This window comes from Podarcis melisellensis (assembly GCF_964234715.1).
Source record: "Podarcis melisellensis genome assembly, chromosome: 12".
Lineage (NCBI taxonomy): Eukaryota > Metazoa > Chordata > Lepidosauria > Squamata > Lacertidae > Podarcis > Podarcis melisellensis.
This window is the reverse complement of record NC_138544.1, coordinates 57,697,627-57,717,153: the sequence shown is the minus strand read 5'-3', so window position 1 is coordinate 57,717,153 and position 19,527 is coordinate 57,697,627. Positions and strand designations below refer to the sequence as shown.

The following is a 19,527-nucleotide window of genomic DNA, read 5'->3' as shown; positions in this document are numbered from 1 at the left end:
GGGAGTCATTCTGGACTCACAGCTGTCCATGGAGGCGCAGGTCAGTTCTGTATCCAGGGCAGCTGTCTACCAGCTCCATCTGATACGCAGGCTGAGACCCTCCCTGCCCGCTGTCTGTCTCGCCAGAGTGGTGCATGCTCTGGTTATCTCCCGCTTGGACTACTGCAATGCGCTCTATGTGGGGCTATCTTTGAAGATGACCCGGAAACTACAACTAATCCAGAATGCGGCAGCTGGACTGGTGACTCAGAGCAGCCACCAAGACCATATAACACCGGTCTTGAAAGACCTACATTGGCTCACAGTACGTTTCCGAGCACAATTCAAAGTGTTGGTGCTGACCTTGAAAGCACTAAATGGCCTCGGCCCAGTATACCTGAAGGAGCGTCTCCACCCCCATTGTTCTGCCCGGACACTGAGGTTCAGTGCCAAGGGCTGTCTGGCAGTTCCCTCCCTGCAAGAAGCCAAGTTACAGGGAACCAGGCAGAGGGCCTTCTCGGTAGTGGCGCCCGCCCTTTGGAACGCCCTCCCACCAGATGTCAGAGAGAAAAATAACTACCAGACTTTTAGAAGACATCTGAAGGCAGCCCTGTTTAGGGAAGCTTTTAATGTTTAATAGGTTACTGGATTTTAGTGTTTTGTTGGAATCCGCCCAGAGTGGCTGGGTACCACTCCGGCGTATTAATAATAATAATAATAATAATAATAATAATAATAATAATAATAATAATTACAGTTCAAATCCGGAGTTAACTATTAGCGAAACACGATCTTCACAGGCTTGGCTGAGTTTCCAGCTTAGTGAGCACAGCAGCTTGTGGAAATCACAGGCTGGATGGTTTTATGTCTGTCCTAGGAAAAGTGGTGGAAGGTATTGTTGAATATACAGTACCGGTAATCAAGTACAGTCGTACCTTGGAAGTTAAACGGAATCCATTATGGATTCAAATTCAAAAAAGAAAAAGAAGAAATGTGTAGTGTCTGACTTGCTTGATGTCTTTATGCCAGCACCATCGAAAAGAGGAAAGCAGTCCTGACTCACTTTCTACCCTGTCAGCCGAGTCTTTAGAAGAAGGGAATGGTTCTTCAGGATCCCGGAGGGATGACCTTGTTGGAAGTAATAGCTCTGTGAGGTAAAAAACAATTTTAAATCCTCGGTTTATATGAATACAGCTGCCTGTCAGAACAAACTGTTCAGAGGACTCTGGCAGTTTGGTCATAGTTTGTGGAAACTATGGATGTACTCTGTGGATGTACTCTGCAATGGTACATCCCAGACACAAGCTTTCTGCCTCAGTGAGAGAACTAAGTTGTAGGTAAAGGTAAAGGGACCCCTGACCATTAGGTCCAGTCTTGGCCGACTCTGGGGTTGCAGCGCTCATCTTGCTTTATTGGCCGAGGGAGCCAGTGTACTGCTTCCGGGTCATGTGGCCAGCAGGACTAAGCCGCTTCTGGCGAACCAGAGCAGCGCATGGAAACGCTGTTTACCTTCCCGCCGGAGTGGTACCTATTTATCTACTTGCACTTTGACGTGCTTTCGAACTGCTAGGTTGGCAGGAGCAGGGACCGAGCAATGAGAGCTCACCCCGTTGCCGGGATTCGAACCACCGACCTGATCAGCAAGTCCTAGGCTCTGTGGTTTAACCCACAGCGCCACCCGCATCCCTAAGTTGTAGGTATCCTGAAACAATTTGTCACATCAGAAGAGCTTTGGTTTAATAATAATAATTTTATCATTTGTACCCCGCCCACCTGACTGGCACTCTGGGCAGCTTCTAGCATATGCGAAAATATAATGTAACATCAAACATTAAAAACCTTCCTATACAGGACTGCCTTCAGACGTCTTCTAAAAGTTGTGTAGTCAGTGTATAGCCTTGGCCCAGTATAGCTGAAGGAGCGTCTCCACCCCCATCCTTCTGCCCTGACACTGAGGTCCAGGTATGAGGGCCTTCTGGTGGTTCCCTCCTTGTGAGAAGCAATGTTACAGGGAAGCAGGCAGAGGGCCTTCTCGGTGGTGGCACCCGCCCTGTGGAACGCCCTCCCATCAGCTGTCAACTATCTGACTTTTAGAAGACATCTGATGACAGCCCTGTTTAGAGGAGTTTTTAATGACTAATAATAATAATAATAATAATAATAATAATAATTTATTTATACCCCACCCATCTGGCTGGGTTTTCCCAGCCACTCTGGGCGGCTTCCAACAGAATATTAAAATACAACAATCTATTAAAGATTAAAAGCTCCCCTAAACAGGTGTTTTAATGTATTTTTAATCTCTTGTAGGAAGCCGCCCAGAGTGACTGGGGAAACCCAGCCAGATGGGCGGGGTATAAGTAATAATATATTATTATTATTGTTGTTGTTGTTATTATTATACGTCGCAGCAGCATTTGTAAACCGGCAGGGCTTCAGAGCCTTCTGCCTGCTCCCCAGATACGTGGCATCGTGCACAGATGTTGGAAGATGGGCAAGCTAAGCACACAGGCTGTTGCTGAGATGTTTGCAATTCTTTGCCTTCCCCAGGATGGTGTCTAAGATGGGTCACACCCTCGTGGACTCCGTGGCGACCTCATTCCCATCCACTGTCTCTCCTGGGAGGTATGTGGCAGCTATCGGGAGTTGGCTGAACCTCTTATCTTCTTCTTCTTTGGCAACCACTCGTAGAGTAAGATTGTCTTCCATAAACACGGTTTTAACAGTGGGTCCGTAAGTGACTGTGGAGTTCAATTCTGGATCCACACGTCCTTCCACAGTGGGGACATTGGTTTCTGGGCAGGGGCTGATCATGGTGTGGATTTGCCAAGCGTGCCTTCCTCTTAACACGTTTCTCCCTTGCGTCCTGAGTTCAAGTGTCTTCAAAGCCCATGACACCTTTGGGAAAGGCTGTTCTCCAACTGGAGCGCTCGCAGGCCAGTGTTTCCCAATTGTTGGTGTTTATACTACATTTTTAAAGATTTGCCTTGAGACAGTCTTTAAACCTCTTTTGTTGACCACCAGAATTACGCTTCCCATTTTTAAGTTCAGAATAGTTGCTTTGGAAGACGATCATCAGGCATCCGCACAACATGACCAGTCCACCGAAATGGATGTTGAAGAATCATTGCTTCAATGCTGGTTATCTTTGCTTCCTCCAGTACACTGGTATATCGGGGTTCCCTTCCTTCTCCTTCCCTTACCAACTCAGGTCCTTTTTTCTCCTTTTTTTCTTTTTTCTCCTTTTTAGGATTGTTGAGCCCGATAATCTGGACATGAAAAGCGTGAAGATCCAGATTGCAGAGTACAAGGCCCTGGGACAAGCCGCTGAAGCAGAAAGGGGCAAGCTGATAGAAATGGTCAACATCCTGCAGAAAAGGTGAGCACAAAACATTACAGCACCTTGAAACAGGCTCCTCCCCTCCCCTTTCCCAAGTCTCCCTTGCCTTGGAAAACCAAGGAAATGTAAGGCACTTTTCTTATCCTTTGCAATTTGAAAAAAATAAAGTTGGGAAGAACTGTAAGGCATAAGAAGAAGTGACTTCTGGATCCGGGATTCTTTAGTTGTGATTCCTGTATTGCAGGAGGTAAAGGTTACCTGACCGTTAGGTCCAGTCGTGGCCGACTCTGGGGTTGCGGCGCTCATCTCGCTTTATTGGCCGAGAGAGCCGGCGTACAGCTTCCGGGCCATGTGGCCAGCATGACTAAGCCGCTTCTGGCAAACCAGAGCAGCGCACAGAAATGCCGTTTAGCTTCCCGCTGGCGTGGTACCTATTTATATCCTTGCACTTTGACATGCTTTCGAACTGCTAGGTGGGCAGGAGCAGGGACCGAGCAATGGGAGCTCACCCCGTCGTGAGGATCCGAACCGCCGACCTTCTGTCCTAGGTGTTAAGTTGTGGGTGAACATATCAGATGACACAGCGATTCTTCAAACAGCTCCTGTCTATTCACAGGCCAGAACAAAACTGAACTGTAGTGGAGCTTATATAGAGCTCCACTACAACGCACAGTAACCACTTTCTGTAACTATCCAATCACTGAACGTCACTTTCAATCCCTTATTTGCATATGTGGACCTGAGTGAAAACTATCTACAGTATCCCCCTGCTGGCCCAGGGTGAGAACTTCAGTACATAACACTAGGCTCTGTGGTTTAACCCATCCGTGTCCCAGTGTTGCAGGAGAGGGGGCTGCAAAACACTTGGCTGTCCCATCTGATTTTGTGATCACACATAAAGGCCTGCCTGGTCCAGGGTTCTGTTCCTCACTGTGGCCAACCGCAGCAAACCCATAAACCAAGACCTGAGGACAATAACCTCGCGTTGTTGCTCCTCTGCAACTGGCCTCTGATCCCGGAGGCAGCTGTGGCAAAGGCACCCTCCCTGAAGATGGGTGTTGGAGATTTTATGGGCATGTTAAAAATCTGACACTGCCCGTTACTAACACAGGAGAGGTCTGGCATTAACTATTTGTGGTAGTGTTTATGAATAAACAGCATTAAGGTGTTGTACTTCCACGAAGGCTACCTTAGCTCAGCATGAGACTCTTAGTATCAGGCTGGTGGATTTGAGCTCCGTGTTGGGCAAAATATTTCTGTATTGCAGGAATTTGGTCTAGATGACCCTCATGACACCTTCCAACTCTAGTGCTGACCCGAGTGCTGTCCATCTTTCTAGAGGAGCTACATAGGAATATCCAAAGTAGGCCAATTTGGAGAGTTGTTTTCAGTTGTGGGTCTTCAGAACTGTGTAAAGGTAAAGGTACCCCTGACGCGGGTGGCGCTGTGGGTAAAACCTCAGTGCCTAGGACTTGCTGATCGCATGGTCGGCGGTTCGAATCCCCGCGGCAAGGTGAGCTCCCGTCGTTCGGTCCCAGCTCCTGCCCACCTAGCAGTTCGAAAGCACCCTTAAGTGCAAGTAGATAAATAGGTAGTGCTTTATAGTGGGAAGGTAACGGCGTTTCTGTGTGCTGCGCTGGTGCTGGCTCGCCAGAGCAGCTTCATCACGCTGGCCACGTGACCCAGAAGTGTCTGCGGACAGCGCCGGCTCACGGCCTCTTGAGCGAGATGAGCACGCAACCCTAGAGTCGGACACGACTGGCCCATACGGGCAGGGGTACCTTTACCTTTACCTTTACCTTACCCCTGACCATTAGGTCCAGTCGTGGCCGACTCTGGGGTTGAGGCACTCATCTCGCTTTACTGGCCGAGGGAGGCGGCGTACAGCTTCCGGGTCATGTGGCCAGCATGACTAAGCCGCTTCTGGAGAACCAGAGCCACTCACGGAAACGCCATTTACCTTTCCGGTGGAGCGCTACCTATTTATCTACTTGCACTTTGACGTGCTTTCAAACTGCTAGGTGGGCAGGAGCAGGGACCGAGCAATGGGAGCTCACCCCGTTGCGGGGATTCGAACTGCCGACCTTCTGATCAGCAAGTCCTAGGCTCTGTGGTTTAACCCACAGCTCCTGAAAGTAAAAAATATGCTTGGTGACACAGTTCTAAACCTGGGATACAATTAGACACTATTTTTAATCACAATGGTGCAGTGGCGTAGCGTGGGGGGTCCAGGGGGGGCCGGCCGCACTGGGCGCAACACCCGGGGGTTAGGGTTAGGGGGCGCAAATCCATGGGTTAGGGGGCGCAAATCCACGGGTTAGGGGGTGCAAATTACTTGCCTTGCCCCGGGTGCTGACAACCCACGCTACGCCACTCCAATGGTGGGCTGGGCCTTTAAAAACTGCACCGATTTTAACTGCTGATTTCAAAACTGTGCTGATTTGTTGGTTATTTAAAATTCCTTTGCATTGCTGGGCGTGAGGCTGCTTGTGAGCTATAAACAGGCCTCCTGCGAGCAGGAAGCATCTTCTGTGGGCATTCAGCCTTTTATCTTGCAAACAAATTAAACACATTTATTACGTTTACCTCCTGCCCACGTACCTGAGTTCTATGGGTGCCTTAGAGGCAATTAAAAACACAGTACAACGCTTATATGATAAAAACTGCAAAAAGCAACTACAAAGGAATCACGACAGCTGAAACCACACCCAGCAACTGAGAACAATGTTAACTTTTCTTACAGTGCACATCTGTTGACTCAGAAGTAAGCCCTGTGGAGCTCAGTGGGGCTGACTCCCAACTTAAGTCTGTAGAAGATTGCAGCCCCAGAGTCTTGATTCTGTTTGCTCCCACAACAACCCTGTTAGGTTGGCCTCTGTGTATCCTAATTTGTAGACGAAGGACTGAGGGTGTGAGGAGGGCAAGTGAAAGCACCAGAGCCATAACGTTCACCTGAGGCCCTTCTCCAGGTGCCCCCTTGGAGGGAGCCTCAGAGGGTGGTGACAAGGGGAAAGAGCCTTTTCAGTGGTGGCCTTCCCGGTGTTATTATAAAGCACCAATGCAGCAGCAAGCAAAGGCTCTAGCAGCTCAGTCAGCTGCTTGTGGCTGCAAAGCCAAACAGGACTGTTGCCATGGGAACAAAGGGGCAGTCCATTCTGTATTGAGCACCGGATGTTAGCTCAGTGTGTGTGTGTGTGTGTGTCATATGACCCGTACTGGAAGTACATGGGTGGAGTTTTATTCTTACTGCTGTGGAGTGCAGACATGTTTTCTCTGTACTGATGTAAGAGACAGAAATAAAAGATGTAAATAGATTTCTGTCTGCTTCTTTCCCCTCCCTGGGGGACACCAAAGGGGAGAGAGGAAGAACGGTGTGTTCCTCTCACACATCTGAGAAGAATCGCCGAGACCTCGCCTGCTTATCAGCAGAGTGGCGCAGCGGGGAGGTCGCCAAGGAATATCTGCCGGTGCCTGCGCTGTGGCACATTCCTCTGACTAAGGCACAATTCCAACACCCGGCTCTCGCGCACGCGCTCTCTCTCTCTATATATATATGTTGTATGTTGCATTGAGATGTCTGAATGACAAATAAATAAATAATACCTTTCTCGCCCTGATCTGGCCACAGTGATCCATGTGACGGTCACCTCCAGGCTTGATTATTGTAACTCGCTCCACGCGGGGCTGCCCTTGAGACTGACCCAGAAACTCCAGCAGGTGCAGAATGCCGCAGTGAGGCTCCTTACAGGGTCGCTGCCTCGGGATCACATTCATCCAGTGCTTTACCAACTGCACTGGCTCCCGGTGGAGTACAGGGCCAGGTTTAAGGTGTTGGTTTTGAACCTTTAAAGCCCTACGCGGCCTAGGACCCACGTACCTACGGGACTGCCTCTCCCGGTATGCCCCACGGAGGACCTTAAGGTCCACAAATGACAACATGACAACAGATGGTTAGGTTGGTCTCAACTAGGGCCAGGGCCTTTACAGCACTGGCCCCGGCCTGGTGGAACGCTCTGTCACAAGAGACTAGGGCCCTTCGGGACTTGACATCTTTCCGCAGGGCCTGCAAGACAGAGCTGTTCAGCCTGGCCTTTGGTTTGGATTCAGTCTGACCCTTATGTTTCCTTCCCCTTATGGTTTTGATCTATGGGCTACTTTTAAAATGGGGCTGCATTTTAAATTGCATTTTAACCTGTATTTTAAATTGGGGTTTTTTCCCTATTATGATTTTACTGTAATTTTACTGGTGTTAGCCGCCCTGAGCCCGGCTCTGGCCGGGAAGGGCGGGGTATAAATAAAATTTATTATTATTATTAATATAGTAAAATCTGCGCCTAATCGGTCCCCTTCCTCAGAGGTTTATAAACAAAGGTTGCATGGCACCTGTCAGGGAGCCTTTAGGTGCGATTCCTGCGTGTCAGCGGGTTGGGCTAGATGACCCTGCGGTGTCCCTTCCAGCTCTGATATCCACTGATTCTATGGATCCTTCTGTTTTGAATGCCAGGGTGGACGACAGCACCACCAAGGTCTGGGAAGCAGAGAAGAAGCTCCTGGAGCAGCAGCGCAGGTACATCGCTCTAGAGCAGCAGTTTGAACACCTGAAAACAGAGTCTGGGAAGAATTCTGGCGCCCCAAAAAACCCCTCTAAGAACAAAGCAGGTAATGTCATAGATTAGAGCATGGGTAGGCAAACTAAGGGATGCGGGTGGTGCTGTGGGTTAAACAACTGAGCCTAGGATTTGCCGATCAGAAGGTCAGCGGATCGAATCCCCTCGATGGGGTGAGCTCCCGTTGATCAGTCCCTGCTCCTGCCAACCTAGCAGTTCAAAAGCATGTCAAAGTGCGAGTAGATAAATAGCTACCACTCCAGCGGGAAGGTAAACGGCGTTTCCGTGCGCTGCTCTGGTTCGCCAGAAGCGGCTTAGTCCTGCTGGCCACATGACCCGGAAGCTCTATGCCTGCTCCCTCGGCCAGTAAAGCGAGATGAGCGCCACAACCCTAGAGTCAGCCACAACTGGACCTAATGGTCAGGGGTCCCTTTACCTTTACCAGTTTCAATTTATTGGTTATTTTTTCTAGTAAGGCGGTTTCCCATACTATTTGGTACCATTGGTCCATGCTTACTCCTGACATGTCTCTCCAGTGTCTCGTTATGGTGTTTCTGGCTGCTGAATGGGTTATGAGTTCTTTGTGGTGTAAATGGGCATTATTGTCCTGGAAGATGTTTAGTAGGGCCAATTCTGGGGTTATTTCTAATACTTGCTTAGTTATATTACATATTTCTCCTATGACTGTTGTCCAGAATAGTTGGATTTGGGGGCACTCCCACCACATGTGGAGGTACTGTATATGGCATGTTGTAATACCACACTGCTGCATTTGTGTTTGGCCATGACGAACGTGGAGACTTGGTTGGTTCTGAAACGCAGGGGAAATTCTGTGTTCTCCTTTAGCGACAGGCCCCGCATCTACAACTCAGCCACAGAACAGCACCAGGCTGGACTGGAACGTGGGTGACAGGAGCGGACCTCCATCAGCACAACGATCGGAGGTGCCTCTGGAGTCCCAAATAGAAGAACTATCCACAAGGTAAGATGCTTAACCACTTTGAGAAAGCTCACGTTTATAACCACCGGGTGACGTTGAGCCAATCACTGCATCTTTCAGCCTAGCCTACCTCTCAGGGATGTTGCGGGGTGGAAAGCAGATAGAACCTTTAGCTCATGGGTAGGCAAACTAAGGCCCAAGGGCCGGATCCAGCCCAATCACCTTCTCAGTCTGGCCCCCGGATGGTCCTGGAATTAGCGTGTTTTTACATGAATAGAATGTGTGCTCTTATTTAAAATGCATCTCTCTCTTTAAATATATATATATATATATATATATATATATATATATATATATATATATGCAGGTTTTGGTGTCCTCGGGTGTCTTCCCGTGTAAAAGTTGGGGTGTCTAGGCGACGTTTCGACGAGGTCTCACTCGTCATCTTCAGGCTGGTGCTTTCGGCTTCTTGTTACTGGAACAGAGCAGGATCTCAGTGTTTGAGTTCCTATAAATACTGTTGAGGGGGTGTGGTGTATAGCCTCCAATGTTCTGGGCAGAGAGGAAGTTCCCAGGCTAGTGTGCCTTTTCTTCTTTTGTTCCTTAATTACTTGAGGGATATCTTGAGTGATTTCTTGAGTGATATCCTGAGTACCACTTAGGTGGGTCATTAGGTGTGGATTAGTTGCTAAAGTCTTTGTGTCTTGACCTCTTGAACTTTGTGAAGAGTTTTTCTGAGAAGATGGCTGTACTGCACTTAGTTGTGCTCTGGCTTGGCTTCGTGTATAGGGGCGAGCTGTGGTTTTGTGGCCTGTGTCAGCCAGATCTGTGTAGGGATTGCAGGGGGGTGCAGCATCCGGAGGTGCCACCATGGTTTGGCTACTGGATGGTGTCTGTAATTTATCTGTGGAGAGGGTCTGGGTTTGGGTCTGGTGTGGTTGATTGGTGATGGCGTTCACCACAAGAGAATAATCATGGAAGCCATCGAGATAGAGAAACACCCTCACAACATGAACAAGCGTGACGACACATCCCGCTTGCCAGACATCTGGAAATTAGCCCTCCCCACAAAAACTGACACCAGATCCAGAGGCACACAGAACGCCATCACCAATCAACCACACCAGACCCAAACCCAGACCCTCTCCACAGATAAATTACAGACACCATCCAGTAGCCAAACCATGGTGGCACCTCCGGATGCTGCACCCCCCTGCAATCCCTACACAGATCTGGCTGACACAGGCCACAAAACCACAGCTCGCCCCTATACACGAAGCCAAGCCAGAGCACAACTAAGTGCAGTACAGCCATCTTCTCAGAAAAACTCTTCACAAAGTTCAAGAGGTCAAGACACAAAGACTTTAGCAACTAATCCACACCTAATGACCCACCTAAGTGGTACTCAGGATATCACTCAAGAAATCACTCAAGATATCCCTCAAGTAATTAAGGAACAAAAGAAGAAAAGGCACACTAGCCTGGGAACTTCCTCTCTGCCCAGAACATTGGAGGCTATACACCACACCCCCTCAACAGTATTTATAGGAACTCAAACACTGAGATCCTGCTCTGTTCCAGTAACAAGAAGCCGAAAGCACCAGCCTGAAGATGACGAGTGAGACCTCGTCGAAACGTCGCCTAGACACCCCAACTTTTACACGGGAAGACACCCGAGGACACCAAAACCTGCATTCCTGTACCCGTGAAAATCTACGAAAGCATATATATATATATATATATATATATATATATATATATATATATATATTCATTTTTCTTTTTCATTCATTACCTACATCTCAAATTATTAACATTTACTATATATTCCTCCCTCCCTCCCCTCCAAGACTTCCCCCAACTTGCGCTCCTGGTTTGTTTCTCTTTTCACCCACTTTGCTATCTCTTAACAGAAAAGGTTCTTAATAACATAACATCAAACCTAAAAACATAAAAATAAAAGTGAATACACCATCATATTTCACTATCTTCTAAACATTTTCTGAAGCTGATAATGTGAATGCTTATTTAAATCCTGCCATCTCTGGGTTATTTGTGGGGCATAGGAATTTGTTCATCCCCCCCCCCAAAAAAATAGTCTGTGTTAAGTTGTGGGTGAACATATCAGACGACACAGCGATTCTTCAAACAGCTCTTGTTTATTCACAGGCCAGAACAGAACAGAACTGAAGGGTTCAGTCAGCCTGCTTATATAGAGCTCCAGTACAACGTAACTGTAACAATTTTCTAAAACTATCCAATCACTGAACGTCACTTTCGATCCCTTATTTGCATAACTATCTACAGTATCCCCCTGCTGGCCCAGGGTGAGAACTTCAGTACATAACAGTCCGGCCCCCCACAAGGTCTGAGGGACAGTGGACCGGCCCCCTGCTGAAAAAGTTTGCTGATACCTGCTTTAGCTCCTTGGGGGGAAAGGTGGGATATCAGCGCAATAAATAAGATGGAAAGGAAATTTTGGGAGGAAACCCTTACAATGAGTGGGCAGTCGAAGGCCTTAAGAGACCCAGCGTGCCTGCACAACAGCGTTCATCAATGCAGCCAAGACACTGCTGCTCAGAAGGGGAACGTGGCGGTGCTCTTTCTGCTTCGAAAGCCCATGTGGCTGAGTGGATAGAAAGTTGGGCTAGGGATGGGAGGTCCTGGGTTCAAATCTCCAGCCGTGAGCCTCACTAGGTGATTGCAGGCCAGTGGCCGTCTCTCAGCCTTGCCTACCTGATAAACATCGTGGGAATAAAATGGAGGTGGCGAGGGAGGCCATCTTGAACTCCGCGGAGGATGGGAAGGTTACAGTCATACCTTGGGTTACAGCCGCTTCAAGTTGCGTTTTTTTGGGTTGTGGACTGCTGAAACCCATAAATACAGGTTACTTCTGTGTTTCGGCGGTCACACATGCGCAGAAGCGCTAAATCACGCTATGCGCAGAAGCGCCGAATGGCAACCCCCACGTGCGCAGACCCGAGTTGCGAACGCTGCAGGTTGCAAACGTGCGTCCTGCACGGATCACGTTCACAACCTGATCGTCCACTGTATTAGGAATATTTTTTTAATTACCCCGGGGAATGCTATCGATAGTTCCACCTGGTGCCTCTTGCTTTGAGCCAAAATGTGTTCTTTCTGGTCTTTGTACCAGAGCCCTGTAGCGCTGCAAATAGAGCACATGCAGCCGCAATAGCGCTGAAGAATTCTGTTGTTATTCAGAGGCGGCGGCTGCTGCTACTGCCTTAAATATGGAGCTCTCGGTGCAAAGACCTCCATGGCACCATTATGATTACCTTCCCTGGCCATGACAGCTAGAGGCTTCCTTTTAACATAAATGAAATCTGAAAATTTTCTTTTTCCCCCAAATTTTTTTATTCATTTTATAACACAAATAAACAGCACAAACAGGAAAACAAACAATAGAAACAGATTCTTGTCTTATCCTTATTTTTTCCTAAACATTGTTGGGTGGGCTTCCCCAGGTCCCCCATATCTGATTTTCATTTTACCTCATCTTTAGCAGTTTACAAAAATCATTTTTTTTTAATCACACTTACTTTAATCATAAAAATCTTCACATTTTATCACTTGCAAATAATACTGTTTTAAAATACACTATCTTCTACTTCTAACCCTACAGCCTAAATCCACTTCCAAAGCTATTCTAAGATTTAAATATTAACATATTTTAAAAATATATTCCTTAAACTTCTTCCAATCTTCTTCCACCGTCTCTTCTCTCTGGTCTCGGAGTCTCCCGGTCAGTTCGGCAAGTTCCATATAGTCCATCATCTTCATCTGCCAGAACCGTGTGTATTCTCCAGCATCACAGGGCCAGAGAGACAGCTTTGTATACTGGTTTTCTTTTTCCAAAAAATAATTAATAATAAAAATGCCTGGAAGAGGCTGCCTTTCTTTCCCAGCTTAGCTCCCAGTACGTTTCCGAGCACAATTCAAAGTGTTGGTGCTGACCTTTAAAGCCCTAAACGGCCTTGGTCCAGTATACCTGAAGGAGCGTCTCCACCCCCATTATTCTGCCCGGACACTGAGGTCCAGCTCCGAGGACCTTCTGGAGGTTCCCTCACTGCAAGAAGTCAAGTTACAGGGAACCAGGCAGAGGGTCTTCTCGGTAGTGGCGCCCACCCTGTGGAACGCCCTCCCACCAGATGTCAAAGAGAACAACAACTACCAGACTTTTAGAAGACATCTGAAGGCAGCCCTGTTCAGGGAAGCTTTTAATGTTTGATGTATTAGAGTATTTTAATATTATTATTTTTTTGGAAGCCACCCAGAGTGGCTGGGGAAGCCCAGCCAGATGGGCGGGGTACAAATAATAAGTTGTTGTTGTTGTTGTAAGTTCTTCGTGACGTCCGATGACCGATTTTTGTCCTTGCAGGCTTGCGATCCAGATGGACGAGAACGAAAGCCTGAAGATGGCTTTGCAGGACTCTGCCAAGACCAAAGAGGAAGACTTTCAGCTGTACCAGGAGACGGTGGGGCAGGTGAAGGACATCTTCCTGCAAGCGCTGAGGCAGCAGAAGCAGGACCGGAACTAAGCCAAGCCCACCCAGAGCGCCCTGTGGAGGGAGGGAGTCATCGGGGAATCCCAGGGGTCTCGCGTTTTACTCCTGGCCAGGTTTGCCCCTCGAAATGATATTTGTTTGAACACTTGCAGGAGGGAGTGAGGAATAGACCTGCTGAAGACGTAGCAGACGTAGCAAACTCTTCCCTGCCAGAGGCCCCTAGAGGTCATCTCTTCTCACCCACGATGATGCCCATGTAACTGTCTCTTCGGTGGAACTTTAGGTCTCCTCCGCTCTTTATGAGCTGCCACGAAAGGACTGGCCTGTGTCGAAAACGGCTGGACCTGCTCTGTGTGCCTGCGATGCCGCTCTGTTTAAATCTGTAAATACAGGACGTTGTTGTCACCCTTGGCAAAGCCATAACAAGATAAAGGGGTATCTTATTTTCTCAACAAAAAGGAAAAAAGACATTCCTTGTTTGGTCTCTGCTTTCTGTTGTAAATTAGAGAGAAGGGAACAACCAGACACAGCGGAGACAGGTTTGCTTCAAGCGCTGCTTCAAGATTCACTATTTTCAGGTGGGATTCAGTCACATAACTGTAAATTCAGGTTCAGTAATATCCAGAGACTTTAAGCAGCCTCATGAGCAGCGTGATCTCAGCAACTCATCAGCTGAGGCATTGTTGAATAAGAATTATTATTATTATTATTATTATTGGTGTTGACTTTTTCTCAGACAAGCTTACACAACCTAAAACACAGATAAAATGCAAAAAGCTAGAAGTTTATACACCACTCGATTGTTAAAAACAACAACAATATATAAAAGGATGTCATATAGAGGAGGGAGAAAGGTTGTTTTCTGCTGCTCCAGAGAAGCGGACACGGAGCAATGGATCCAAACTACAAGAAAGAAGATTCCACCTAAACATTAGGAAGAACTTCCTGGCAGTAAGAGCTGTTTGACAGTGGAATTTGCTGCCAAGGCGTGTGGTGGAGTCTCCTTCTTTGGAGGTCTTTAAGCAGAGGCTTGACAACCATATGTCAGGAGTGCTCTGATGGTGTTTCCTGCTTGGCAGGGGGTTGGACTCGATGGCCCTTGTGGTCTCTTCCAACTCTAGGATTCTATGATTCTAACCTCAAAGTGATTTACGAAAATCAAAAACCTGCATTTACGACAGCTAGAGTCCATCAGCATTTGTGGTTCCCAGTTTGTGCTGGCGAGCGGCTAATGCTAAACTAAGTCTATTGTTATGTGCCACCCCAGTCTATGAATGGTGAGGGATTCCAGGAGATTACTCATAGTTTGGGTTGCCTTTTGGTAACAAGGCACTGGAGAGACTGTGGTGTCTTCATGATGTATGGTTTATTCACACATATATACAGCCTGAGCCTACGATGGAGGGATCCACAGCATTCATACCCCAAGAGGGTCCTGTTTCTCCCATTGCTGCGGCCTCAGATTTAAACAACCAGCTCACAGCCCCCAACTGCAATCCTAAACTGAACTCTGCTAACTAGCTCAAAGTTCAGGGTGGGGCCCGTCTCCACCTTTTAAAATGGTCCACTGCATTCCCCTTGATTTGGTTAATGGCTCACTGATTTTCTGGACACTGTGGAAACCGGTTTGGCCTGTATTATTTAACGCTTGGCTAAATCCAGCACCTAAATTTTAACACTCCCAAGCGTGGATTAAATTCTAAGAAATTGAAATTGAGGGAAATCTGGCACCCGCAACTCATAACAGTATTTATTCTGTAAGCTATTGATGGCCACATCTTGCAAGTGATGCCTAAGGTTGTTTTCCCAAAGGAGGGCAAATGATTCCATTTGGTAAGACATGATTTGGGGGCCATAATGTCTCGCGGCGGCTTCTGCGTTGAGAGGCAGTAATAATGTGCAAAGCTGATACTTTCACAGGTACCTCCTTCAGGAAGGCAGAAAATTAAAAGGTGTCAACATGCAGTGAAGTTGGGAAGCGGGGGGCAAAATTCAACTTTACATCGGATAAGGGAATTCCAAGTGCTGCTCTACATGTTTGCAATTAAGTACAGAAGCGGCATAATCATTCTGGCCACATTACCCGGAAGCTCTAACGGTCAGGGGTCCCTTTACCTTTACTAGGTTTACAACACCACCATGCTCAGCCTGTATTGCAAGGGCTAGAACTAGATAATCTGTTGGGTACTTTTCAACTTTTATGATTCTATGAACGCAGGGAAGGATGCCAACCGGTTTTTTTACTGCGAGTTCCTTTTAGATAGGTTAAAAGCAAACAAACAGAGGAACTGTTAAAGTCTGAATTTCCTGGTGCAGCAATAAAAGAAATTATCCGGTGTAAATCTGGAAATTCCCCACCGATAGAAAGATGGAACGTCATGGTTTTTGCAGAAGAGTAGCCGTGTTAATCTGCTGCAGCAAACCCAGCAGGGAATTTTTTTGGCACCGTGAAGGCTAAGAAAGTTATTGTGAGCAGGAGGTTTCATGGACCGCGGTAACTTCCTGCACATGCATCAAGTGGTATCCTAAATTGGCAACTACAGGTGAAACTCGGAAAATTAGAATATCATGGAAAAGTTCATTTATTTCAGTGATTTAACTTAAAAGGTGAAACTAATATATGAGATAGACTCATGACATGCAAAGCGAGATATGTCAAGCCTTTATTTGTTATAATTGTGATGATCAACACAGGCTGTGGAAACTTCACACTGGACTTCAAGCATCTGGCATTGTGTGCCTCCCCATTCTTCCTCCAGACTCTGGATCCTTGGTTTGCAAATGAGATGCAAAAGCTGCTCTCATCAGAAAAGAGACTTGGGGAGCCATGTCATCAGCTGGTGTTGGGCCACTGTGCTTCATTAAGTCCAGGGTCAACGCAGCCGTCTACCAGGAGATTTTGGAGCACTTCATGCTTCCTTCCACAGACGGGCTTTATGGGGATGCTGACTTCATTTTCCAGCAAGACTTTGGCACCTGCCCACACTGCCAAAAGTACCAAAACCTGGTTCAGTGCCCATGGGATTACTGTGCTTGATTGGCCAGCAAACTCGCCTGACCTGAACCCCATAGAGAATCTATGGGGCATTGCCGAGAGACATGAGACTGAGCATTGCCGAAGAGCTGAAGGCTGCTATTGAAGCTTCCTGGTCTCCCATAACACCTCAGCAGTGCCACAGGCCGATAGCATCCATGCCAAGCCGCATTGAGGCAGTAATTGATGCAAAAGGGGCCCAAACCAAGTACTGAGTACATATGCATGCTTCTTCTACTTCTCAGAGGTCCAATATTGCTCTATTTGCAGTCCTTGTTTTGCTGATTTCACTTAATATTCTAATTTTCTGAGATTGTTAATTTGGGGTTTTCATCAGCTGTACACCATGATCATCACAATTATCACCTGTAAATATATCTCTCTCTACCTACATACACACACACACACTGCTGGGGTAGGGAGAAACTGCATGCAATTCAATTCAATTCAAATTTTATTTACGGCTATTAGCCCATAAAATATGTACAAACATAAAAGCACAGAAGCATAAAAAACCAATACATCTAACAACAGAAGGGGAACACCACGATGCAAGGGTGGGTCATTGAGCAGTGACAAATAACAGCTTGGGGCCCGGAAAGATCCAAGGGACGGTTCACAGAAAAAGGAGAACTGGAGACGAGATCCATCATGCACTCTCATCATAACTGTCCGATTAGTTTTTGTTGTTGTTGTTGTTTTTTGGTGGTTTTTGTGTGTGAGATAACCGCATTCAGGAATCTCGCCACCTGCAGAGTTACAGAAGGATCTGTATCCTGCAAAAGCAGTGCGGCATGTAACTCAACAGGCCTGCCAACCAAGCGCAATAAAGCAGGACCCAGGAATTTAGTCCTAGCTATGCTATGTAAGGGAAACTGCATGCAGAGGAATGAGGTTGCTTCACCTCAAAAAGGATGATATAACAGTTGGGAAAGGTTCAGAAAAGCGCAACACAAACAATCCAGGGGATGGGAGTGAAGAAAGGTTGCAGTCACCTTTTCCTCGCTTTTTTCTCTTAGCTAAAAAGGCGAGAAAGAGGAGGCATGATAGAAGTCGATGCAGAAAAGGTTCTCTCCCTCACAACGCTGGAGCCCGTAGCTGAATGTCCAGACAAAAGAAAGCTTCAGCGCACAGTTTGACTGTGGAACTCCCTGCCACAGGAGGCAAGCATGGCCACCAACCTGGATGGCTTTAAAAAAGGATCGGACAAATTCACAAAGGAGGAGAGGGATATCGAGGGCTGCTAGCCATCGTGCCTAAGCAATGCTTCTGAATGCCAGAGATCTATGAGACTGTAAACCTGGAAGGGACCCCCAGAGGTCATCTAGTCCAGCCCCACCTTGCAAATGCATATTTTTTTCAGCAAGCAGCTGGAAACAGCAGGAGGGGAGAATGAGGCTGCTGTGCTGGGATCAGGGCTGGATTTAGGTTTGATGAGGCCCTAGGCTAGAGAACGCAATGGGGCCCTTTATATATCCAGCTGTCAGAAACAAATTGTCGCTGTTTTTTGTGCTGAATAAATGTTGTATGGTAATTTATGGACCGAATAGGTATCTCAAGCCATACTTCTCGGTAGTGGCACCCGCCCTGTGGAACGCCCTCCCACCAGTTGTCAAAGAGAACAACTACCAGACTTTTAGAAGACATCTGAAGGCAGCCCTGTTTAGGGAAGCCTTTAAAGTTTAACAGAATATTTTGCTGGAAGCTGCCCAGAGTGGCTGGGGAAGCTCAGCCAGATGGGCGGGGTATAAATAAATTGTTATTATTATTATTTGCACATGTTGCCATGCAACCAGTCCATGCAGAATGTAGGCACCCTGTATATAGAAATGAGCAAACTGGTGATATTTTAGGGAGCAGGCTAGCAGGGGGGGGCGTGACTTACATCATAGGAGCCTACACAACACAAAACACTGTTGCTGTATAATAATAATAATAATAATAATAATAATAATATATTTATTATTTACACCCAGCCCATCTGGCTAGGTTTCTCCAGCCACTCTGGACGGCTTCCAACGGAATTTTAAACTACAATAACCTATGAAACATTAAAAGCTTCCCTAAACAGGGCTGTCTTCAGATGTCTTCTAAAAATCTGGTAGTTGTTTTTCACTTTGACATCTGGTGGGAGGGCGTTCCACAGGGCAGGTGCCACCACCGAGAAGGCCCTCTGCCTGGTTCCCTGTAACTTGGCTTCTTGCAGTGAGGGAACCACCAGAAGGCCCTTGGAGCTGGACCTCAGTGTCCGGGCTGAACGATGGGGGTGGAGACGCTCCTTCAGGTATACAGGACCGAGGCCGTTTAGGGCTTTCAAGGTCAGCACCAACACTTTGAATTGTGCCCGGAAATGTACTGGGAGCCAGTGTAGGTCTTTCAAGACCAGTGTTATATGGTCTCGGCGGCCGCCCCCAGTCCCCAGCCTGGCTGCCGCATTCTGGATTAGTTGCAGTTTCCAGGTCACCTTCAAAGGTAGCCCCACGTAGAGCGCATTGCAGCAGTCCAAGCGGGAGATAACCCGAGCATACACCACTCTGGCGAGACAGTCTGCAGGCAGGGAGGGTCTCATCCTGCGTACCAGATGGAGCTGGTAAACAGCTGCCCTGGACACAGACTTGACCTGCACCTCCATGGACAGCTGTGAGTCCAGAATGACTCCCAGGTGGGGAGGTTTTAATGTTTCAGTGTTGTATTTTAATCTTGTTTTTAAGCTGTATTCATTCAACTTGTTTTCATTATTGCTTGTTAGCCGCCCTGAGCCTGGCTTTGGCTGGGGAGGGCGGGGTATAAATAAAATGTATTATTATTATTATCATTATTATTATGAAAAGGTACATCCTTTTTTTTGTTTTTTGCCCTGGAGACAGAATTGACCTGCGCCTCCATGGACAGCTGTGAGTATTTTATTTTATTTTATTAATTTATTAATTAATTTATTAATTATTATCATTATTATGATGAAAAGGTACATCCTTTTTTTGTTTTTTGCTCTGGACACACAATTGACCTGCGCCTCCATGGACAGCTGTGAGTATTTTATTTTATTTTATTATTTTATTAATTTATTTATTTATTAATTATTATCATTATTATGATGAAAA

The 19,527-nt window shown here is 46.9% G+C and overlaps 1 protein-coding gene across 2 annotated transcripts in view; it reads left to right on the top strand.

The window, feature by feature from the left end:
* CCDC13 (coiled-coil domain containing 13) overlaps positions 1-13,860 on the top strand; it is a 34,270-nt gene extending 20,410 nt beyond the window's left edge. The window contains exons 11-17 of one of the 2 annotated variants that reach the window (XM_081931714.1): positions 1,009-1,133; positions 2,530-2,604; positions 3,230-3,358; positions 7,824-7,978; positions 8,773-8,908; positions 13,266-13,371; positions 13,545-13,860. In XM_081931714.1, coding sequence (XP_081787840.1) covers positions 1,009-1,133; positions 2,530-2,604; positions 3,230-3,358; positions 7,824-7,978; positions 8,773-8,908; positions 13,266-13,371; positions 13,545-13,652 — 834 coding nt within the window. In that variant the 3' untranslated portion in view covers positions 13,653-13,860. Of the gene's footprint in view, positions 1-1,008; positions 1,134-2,529; positions 2,605-3,229; positions 3,359-7,823; positions 7,979-8,772; positions 8,909-13,265 lie in introns of both variants that reach the window. The other variant, XM_081931715.1, reaches the window with a different exon arrangement.
* Positions 13,861-19,527: the final 5,667 nt, after the last annotated feature.